The 9,689-nt window shown below is 34.9% G+C and overlaps 1 protein-coding gene across 3 annotated transcripts in view; it reads left to right on the forward strand.

Moving 5' to 3' along the window:
* Window positions 1-9,689, forward strand: part of pbx3a (pre-B-cell leukemia homeobox 3a) — a 71,068-nt gene that overhangs the window by 2,337 nt on the left and 59,042 nt on the right. For all 3 annotated transcript variants that reach the window (XM_073839832.1, XM_073839833.1, XM_073839835.1), the window contains exon 2: window positions 564-637. In XM_073839832.1, coding sequence (XP_073695933.1) covers window positions 564-637 — 74 coding nt within the window. The remainder of the gene's footprint in view (window positions 1-563; window positions 638-9,689) is intronic.

Here is a 9,689-nt window from a genome sequence, read left to right on the forward strand (position 1 = left end):
CAGAAATATATATTATAATAATATAGTAATATTATAATAATATTTCAAAAAATCTAAATAATATAAAAAATAATAAAAATATATATTCAAAAAGTTTATGAAAATATGGCTTACAGATATGTAAAATTATAAAACACATGCCCCTGAATAAAAAAAAGGTAACTATTACTTTTTATCTCACAATTCTGACTTTTTTTAAATTCTGAGTATACATTTCTTAAAATTTCTTAGTAAACTCATAATTGCAAAAAAAAGTCAGAAATTAAATTTTACATCTCACAATTCTGATTTTTTTCGCAGTATTGTGAGATATAAACTCACAGTTGCAAGAAAAGAAGTCAGATCAAATATTCAATAGCTTAAAGTGTCATTTACAGACACTCTTTTGCAGACACTATTAATGCACTTGAAACATAATAATGTTGGTTTCCTATTGCAATTAGGTGGAATCAAGAAGATAAATTTAGTAGCACAGCAGAAGAACTTTGAAAGTAAAACACTGTGTTAATGGCATGTAAATAAATGATTAGTTATTCTGTATCCTTCCTGTTTTTCTTTGAAAGAAAGCATGGGCTGAACTGTCACAGAATGAAGCCGGCTCTGTTCAGCGTGCTCTGTGAAATCAAAGAGAAAACAGGTAAGTGCTCCTTTATGCCCCACACAATACATGCCATAATACACCTGCACGGATGATGCTCTTCAATACAGACCGCTGCTGCATTCACAATAGCCACCAGCAGTCCTGCAGAAGCTCACCTTCATTACAGACAATAGTGTGTTTTACACTGACAGATGCTTCCTTACCAAAGTGTGAAAGAGCTGTTTGTGGTGTTTTCTGATGATGACGTATTTTGTAAAGGTGTGCTTGATGTCTTCCGTTCTGCTCAGCAAAAATGCAATTTGATTGCATGGTAATAGAGCACTGTTTGTTATGTTTAGACTAGAGCTACTTATCTTATAGATGTAAGCTTTGCAGAAACACAGACGTTGAGAAATGTGCATCTCATGCCAACATGTTATTAGGAGAGGTTCATCTGATTTTAGAAAGTCAAGTCAGGTACTTTTGGTATTGTTTGTATTTTGTGAAGGTTACTTGTTTGCAGATCGATCTTTAAAAAAAAGAGAGATTTGCCGGCATGCTTTGTTGTGTTTCGAAAATAAGAAAATGAAATTGAAGTGCGCATTTTCTGTAGATTGAATTAACAATGTACAATGTATGGAAAGAAAAAAAACCATACACATACAATAATAATAATTGTGCAATTTAGATGCAATCTCAGTTCTATAGAAGCCTGTTTGTTTCTGCCATTGAATAAAAAGACTTTTTTCTTAAAATTGTAAGATATAAACTTACAATTGCAAGAAAAATGTCTTTTTATCTTGCAATTCTGACTTTTTGTTCTCAGAATTGTGAGATATAAACTCACAATTGCAAGAAAAAAGTCAGAATTGTGAAATTATATCTTGCAATTCTGACTTAAAAAAATGTAGAATTGCAATTTATATCTCGTAAATCTTTTTTCTCACAGTTGCAACTTTTTGTCACAATTCAGATTTTTTTCCTTGCAATTTTGAGTTTACATCTTACAATTGTGGCTTTTATTCTCAGAATTGTGTTATATAAACTAAACAATTGCAAGAATTGTGATTTAATATCTTGCGATTCTGACTTATTTCTCAAAGTTGCAACTTTTTGCCACAATTCAGATTTTTTTCTCTCACAATTTCAAGTTTACATCTCACAAGTCTGACTTTTTTTTCTCAGAATTGTAATATTAACTCAGAATTTCCAGAAAAAAGTCAGAATTGTGATTTTATATCTTGCAATTCTGACTTTTTTCTCACACTTGCAACTTTTTGCCACAATTCAGATTTTTTTCTCTCACAATTTCAAATTTACTTTTTCCAATCAGATTTTTTTTTTTCAGAATTGTGTGATATAAACTTACAATTGCAAGAAAAAAGACAGAATTGCAATTTTATATCTCGCAAATCTGACATTTTTCTCACAGTTGCAAATTTTTATCTGACAATACAGATTTTTTTTCCTTGCAATTTCGAGTATATCTTTATCTTACAACTCTGACTTTCTTTCTCAGAATTGTGATATAAACTCACAATTGCAAGAAAAAAGTTGTAATTGTGATTTTTTTTATCTCGCAGTTCTGACTTTTTTTGCAGCTGCGACTTTTTATCTCACATTTTTATGATTTCTTTTTACATTTTCAGTTTACTGAGAAAAGTCAGAATTGTGAGATATAAACTATATTGCATCCTGCATCTCATGCCAACATGTTATTATGTGAGTTTCAGATTATGTAGAGCTATTATGTGTATATTAAAGAAAAAAAAATCACTTGATTTTAGAGAGTCAAGTCATGTGCTTTTGGTATAGTTTGTATTTTTTGAAGGTTATATTTGTAAATGGCCCTCACTTACTGGAGTTTAGAACAGAAATAGTTTCTCATTTGTTAACATACTTTGTTGTGTTTCTAAAAGAAGATGAAATTTAGTTTACAGCGTGCATTTTCCTTAAATTTAATTATGCTCGCTTGGGAAGACAAAAGCACATATATTTGCATACATTCTACTGTTATTATTTATGCAGATTTGTAATTGAATTCCCAATAGATTCATTGTGCAATTTAGATGCTATCTTTATATCTTTATAGGTAAAAGTTAAAAGACTTTTTATCTCACAATTATGACTTTTTTTCTCAAAATTGTGAGGTATATACTCACAGTTGCAAGAGAAAAGTCAATTATGACTTTTTTCTCAGAATTGTGAGAAATAAACTCACAATTTTCACAATTCTGTTTTTTTTATTTTGAGTTTACATCTCACAATTCTTTTTTTTTCTCAGAATTGTGAGATATAAACTCACAATTGCAAGAAAAAAATTCAAAATGTGATTTTATGTCAAAGTTCTGACTTATTTTGCACTTGCAACTTTTTATCTCACAATTCTGATTTTTGTAATGTGACAAAATATTTCTATTTCAGATAAATGCTGTTCTTCCGAACTTTCTATTCTTTTAAAAACCCTGAAAGCATTCGACTCGAATGTTTTTTTGAGCAGCAAATCAGAATATTAGAATTATTTCTGAAGGATTATGATACCCATGTTAGTAATGATGCTAAAAATACACCTTTGAAATCACACAATAAATTACATTTTAAAATACATTCAAATACAAAACAGTTATTTTAAATAGTAAAACTATTTCAGAATTTTCTTGTTTATTTTATTGTATTTTGAATCAAATAAGACGTTAAAACATTAAAAATCTTACTTTCCAAAAACCTTTGACTGGTAGTGTACATATTTTTTTGTAGGTATGCTCAGCTTGATAATATTTCATTGGCTTGATGTTGCTTTCTAATTAATCTATTGCTTTGCAAGTAATCAAATACCTTGCAAAGTCATGGAGATTCATTGGCTCTGTGGGGCAACTGTTTGTGTAAATGTAGTATAAAATATCATTTATTTATGACAGCGCACTCTAGTGCCAGTGCAATAAACATTCAGACACTGGCATCGTAGAGAGTGACTCCCTTCAACTCAGCATGCTGAATACATTCACAAACACAATTTTTGCAGCGCATGCATATTTGTTAATATGCGTCTCTCATTCTGCAAAATCAATTGTCCGCTTTAAGTAAAGCAAAGCAATTGCATTTGATTCATTAGCCTGATTTACAGACGTGCTTCATAGTAAGTAAGCACTTCTGAAGTCTGCTGGGGGCATTTTAGTATTGACGCAATCTGACAGGACTAATGACTGAAATCAATCAGCCTGAATATTATACATCTATTTGGGCAATATATAACAGAAGTTAAATATCAACATAAACATTGTTGCTGGCTGTTGTTTTAGCAGGAGAGATAATATTCATGCAGAAAGCCATTTTAGAATAAAAGTTTATAAATAGCAATTTTGCATTTTCTTAAAGGAATAGTGAAGCAAAAGACAGTTTGCTGAAAATGTACTTACTCTTAGACCATTAAAAGATGTAGATGAGTTTGTTTCTTCATCAGATTTGAAGAAATGTAGCATTGCGTCACTTGCTCACCAATAAATCCTCTCCAGTGAATGGGTGCCGTCAGAATGAGAGTCCAAACTGCTGATAAAAACATTACAATAATTCACATAACAGAAGTTAAATATCAACATAAAGATGTTGCTGGCTGTTGTGTTAGCAGGAGAGATAATATCCATGCAGAAAGTTGTTTCAGAATAATTGTTAGAAGTTTATGAATAGCAATTTTGCATTTTCTTAAAGGAATAGTGAAGCAAAATACAATTAGCTGAAAATGTACTTACTCTTAGACCATTAAAAGATGTAGATGAGTTTGTTTCTTCATCAGATTTGGAGAAATGTAGCATTGCATCACTTGCTCACCAATAAATCCTCTCCAGTGAATGGGTGCCGTCACAATGCAAGTCCAAAAAGCTTTTAAAAACATCACAATAATCCACATAACAGAAGTTAAATATCAACATTGTAAATTAAAAGATGTAGACAAGTTTGTTTCTTCATCAGATTTGGAGAAATGTAGCATTGCATCACTTGCTCACCAATAAATCCTCTGCAGTGAATGGGTGCCGTCAGAATGAGAGTCCAAACAGATGATAAAAACATCACAATAATTCACAAGTAGTCCACACCACTCCAGTCCAGTCCATCAGTTAACATCTTGTGAAGCCAAAAGCTGCGTGTAAAGCGGCTAAAATGTCAGTATATGTAAATATATAAATATAATTGCAGACACACATCTGTTTATGCATATAGTGCACATTCCCTGTGCATTTGCCTGCAATGAGTTGTGCAATTAACTCTGCTGCACAGTGGTTAAGATGCGCTTGACTGTGGTGGGTGGATCATTACACTTTCTCGGCCCAGGCGGCTTGTGTTCAGCTTGCTTACCCTGTAGGCTGTGGAGGACTGTCAGAGACGGGCGGCATGGATCAGTGGCCTGGAAAATGGACACGAGAATGGAGCATAATTGATTTAAATCCCCGGCGTTCTTTCCCCTGCTTATGTACTTCTGTGTCGGTGTAGAGCTAAAAGCACAATGTACATTTCTTGAGCAAATGTTTACTGCGCTTGTGAGTAGTGAAGCCAAAGAGCATTTAGCTAATGTCAAAGCTTTTTGAAGGTGCACATTGTCTTTTATAAAGAAAAATAGCAGACGTTACAAGCAAAACATTTCACAAAAACAAATGCATTAGATCTAGTGCTAAAAATGAAGACTAAAAAGGATTGTGCAACTTGGTTTCTGAAGCATTAGTCCATCTAACAATAATAAGAATGTTGTTCGGATGTTTCTGTTAAGTTAACTTCCAGAGCAAAAATTTACAGATACTAAGATGTACTAAGATGTTCATGTCTTTCTTTCTTCAGTCCTAAAGAAATAGTTTTTTGAGAAAAAAAGAGTTTGAACTTCCAAAATGCAGTTTAAATGCGGCTTCAAACTATCCCAAATGCAGTTGTAAATGATTCCAACCAAGGAAAAAGGGTCTTATTTTGCGAAATGGTAGTTTTTTTTTATTTTTAATTACAATTTATATACTTTTAACCTCAAACGCTCGTCTTGTTTAGCTCTGCCTTAACTCGGTTTTATCTGGTTCAAGACAGTTAGGGTATGTTGAAAAACTCCCATCTTATTTACTTCCCTCAACTTCCCCTCAAAAATCATTTCGAAATCACCCTACATCGCTGCATAAATACCGACCCAGTGTTTGCAAAGTGAACATGCAAAGAAGATCAAACAGCCTTAACAAAAAAGGTAAACAGCGATGTAGAACAATTTTGAAGTTGAGGGAGAAAATGAGATGGGAGTTTTTCGACATACCCTAACTGTCTAGAACTAGAAAAACAGTTCAGGGAGAGCAAGACAAGACAAGCGTTTGAGGTTAAAAAGTACATAAATTGTATTGTAAATTGCAAAAAAAATAAAAAAAACCTATTGTTTCACTGGATAAGACCGTTCTTCGTTCCATTTGGGATCATTTGAAGCTGCTTTTGAACTGCATTCAAAAACTGAAGTTCAAACTCAGGGTACCATAGAAGTCCACTTTATGAACAAAACATTTATTTACAACTGAAGAAATGAACATCTTGGATGACAAAGGGGTGAGTAAATTATCTGTACATTTTGGTCCTGGATGTGAACTTCTCCTTTAAGTTCTGAAAACATAACGTATAAATATGAATGTTATTTTACTCACAATTTTTATTCTAGAAGTGATCTGATCCTTTGTGGGAAAGTTGTTTTTAAGTGTTCTCTGAACCATCTGAAACTAGTAAGTATCAATGTTTCCTAAATGTTCTCTAAACGTTCAAAACATCCAGTTTTTTAAATGTTTTTAAAAATTCTTGATTATCTTGGTTACAAAATTTACTCACCCTCAAGTCATTTCAAATTTTCTGAAAAAATTATATCCTGAAGAAAGTGTGTAACCAAACAGCTGATGGCAGCCACTGACTTCCATAGTTTGAAAAAAAAGTCAATTGCTACCATCAACTGTTCAGTTACATTCTTCAGAATATCTTCTTTTGTGTTTGACAGCAGAAAGAAACTGGAGGGTGAGTAAATAACGACAGAAATTTTACTTTTGAGCGAAAAAGAGAATGTGAATTTTTGGTCTCACAATTCTAACTTTTTTCTTACATGATACAAAATTCACAATTCTGACATTTTTTCTTGGAATTGTAAGATATAAACTTGCAATTGCAAGTTCCAAAGTCAGAATTGTGAGAAAAAAAGTAATAATTCTGACTTCTTTTCTCAGAATTGCATGATATAAACAATTCTGAGGAAAAAAAGTCACAATTGTGAGTTTATGTCTCGCAATTCTGACTTTATAACTCGCAATTGCAAGTTTATATCTCGCGATCACAATTTCTCAGTATTGTGAGAGATAAAAATTCCAATTTTAAGAGAAAAAAAAGACTATGTTCTCAGAATTCAAGTTTATATTGTGGAGAACTGATCTCATACATTCACTTACAGTTTTTCTCCATTGGTTTGGCTCATTTCTTGAAACAGAAATTACATTCTCAAAATTCTAAGATCATTTGGCAAAACAGTGTTACAGTTTAGCACAAAACTATAGCTCACTTGCAAAAGCTCAGATCTCTCCAAAAACAGTTCACTCATGCATCAAAACTAAATTCCTTTCCCATATAAAAAGTCAGTGCCACGAAAATGGCAAATATCCTTCTCAATTGCTTTGGCTCATTTCTTGAAACAGACCGGACATTCTCAACACTCTTGGTGCTTTTGCCAAAATAATGTGGATGGTTCGGCACAACACCATGGTTCACCTGCAACAGCTCATACCTTTCCCAAAACAGTTCACTCATGTGTCAAAACTAAATTTCCTTCTCATTTAAACAGTCAGTGCCCCCAAAATGCTTCGTCCCTTTGGCATTGTGTAAGCACTGCAAGTCAAAATGTTTAGATGTTTTGTCACCGTGGCAAAGGACCACTAAAATATCCCTCATGTCCACCTTACAGTCTTAGCCCAGTCCTGCATTGACAATGGTTACTGTACTGTTTTTGTCTAGCTAACAGAATACAACTGTGTATAAAACTGAAAAAAAAAAAAAGAAATAGGATTTTAGGGTAAGAGTAGCCTCCAAGGTTTGACGTCACACATTGCACTCATACTGCCAAGGAAATGGTAACTCCTTTTTTTTATTGTAATGATCAACTACACACAAAGTAACTTCCATATATCAGAGCAAAAAGAAACTGTATACAGCATAATAAACTGTAATATAAACACACAAACAAAAAACTAGAGTGCTTGTGTTTCATAACAGTTCTTCACTGCCCGCCGTCCTCACCCTCCTGACCATCCGCACGCTGCAGTCTGTGTGGCCACAGATTCTCGTCCACATCACAGCGTATATTCTCCCTTGCGAAGCAACGAGGGAAGAAACGGCGTGAATGTCGCAACCATCCCCTACAATGATCTCCTGTTATATCTTCGCATGCAGCGTCCATTGCATGGAGCAGGGACCTCTGATCTTGAGCACGATGCTCATACACTCTCCACCTCCAAGCGGAGAAAAACTCCTCAATAGGATTGAGGAAAGGAGAGTAAGGTGGTAGGAACACCATGACCATCCTTGGATGGGTAGTAAACCAGGCCCTGATGAGCCATTGTATTGTCCCATACAATGACATATTGTGGTAGGTGAGGCCCTGCGAGACCTCTCTCATTTTCAGGGATCAAATCAAAATGAAGGCAGTCCAAGAAGATGAGGAGCTTCTGTGTATTGTATGGGCCAAGACTGGGGATGTGAGTGGCCACACCATTCTCAGATATGGCAGCACACATAGTTATATTGCCCCCTCTCTGGCCTGGGACATCCACTGTGGCCCGATGGCCAATAATATTACGGCCACGTCTTCGGCCCTTGGCCAGGTTGAAGCCAGCTTCATCCACAAACACAAGGATGTGAGGGGTCTCGTTTCCTTCCAATGCCATTATTCTCTACAATAGTGGAAAAAAAACCCATCAAATCAGTCATACAGAAGAGTCATACACTACAGTTACAGACAATTGCATAGGAATGTTCTATGCTCTCCAAAAGTTCAGTATACTACAGGCCACTACTCCAGTGGTTCCAAACCTGGGGTACATGTACCCCTGTGCAGAGGTAGCACAGGGGGTATTTGACAGAAAGGGGAGGGGGGAAATCATCAATGATAGACTTACTGAAATGTTACCGTAAAACCCACAGTATTAGATTTACATGGGAGGCCCTAATTGCAGCTCTTTAACCCTTTTTCTTATTTTATGTTATATTCCTCAAAATAAGGATTATACTGATAATTGCATCATATAGTAAGCTGCAGTTTTTAGGCAAAATGTTGAAGTCAGATAAATCAAATACTTTCATCCTGGATGACCTGGATACACAAATCAGGTAAAGTGGGTACTGAAGCCAAAAAAGTTTGGGAACCACTGCTTAATTGTAAAAAAGTTATAATGATGGACAACCAGTAACTGACTTACATGTACATACTGGTACCGCAGCTCTTTCACTCTATCAGAGTTCCTCTCAAATGGTACCCTGTAAATTTGCTTCTTTGTCATCTGATGCTTCTTCAATGTCCGGTCAATTGTGGGTTTGACATTTTGGGATATGGCACAGTGTCTTCGTGCACCACGGCCTCTTCCACCTATTCCACCACCACGCACCCTTACTCCTCCTCTTCCTCCTCTTCCTCGAGCAGGCAGCTGCCCTTGTTCATTTACTTGGCCAGGTGCCTCCACGTTCAGAAATAGTACTGGTCCTGCATTGTCAAGCTCTTTACATACATGTTTGGCAGCATTCACAGTCATGGGCAGCACCTGTCAGGTAACTAAACATACTGTTTGATTGGTCATCTGAGATGTGTGAAACTCCTCCTTCATTAGTCAAGTTCTAGTTTCACCTGACTGTCAATTGCTGTAATAAATTGTAATCAAATGTTCTGAGGATTCACCTAGTGTATGGTATTCATGATATTATGGTCTCGACTAATTTTGACAATTGAACAGACTATTGTGCATGTAATGACTTCTACAATGAAAGGACGCTGACACATTTTGGAGAGAACAACCATTAGACTGAGAATTAACAATCAGTTTAGATCAACAAGTTCTATTCACTTGGAAATTGTGCT

This window comes from Garra rufa, chromosome 5 (genome assembly GCF_049309525.1).
Source record: "Garra rufa chromosome 5, GarRuf1.0, whole genome shotgun sequence".
NCBI classification, from domain to species: domain Eukaryota; kingdom Metazoa; phylum Chordata; class Actinopteri; order Cypriniformes; family Cyprinidae; genus Garra; species Garra rufa.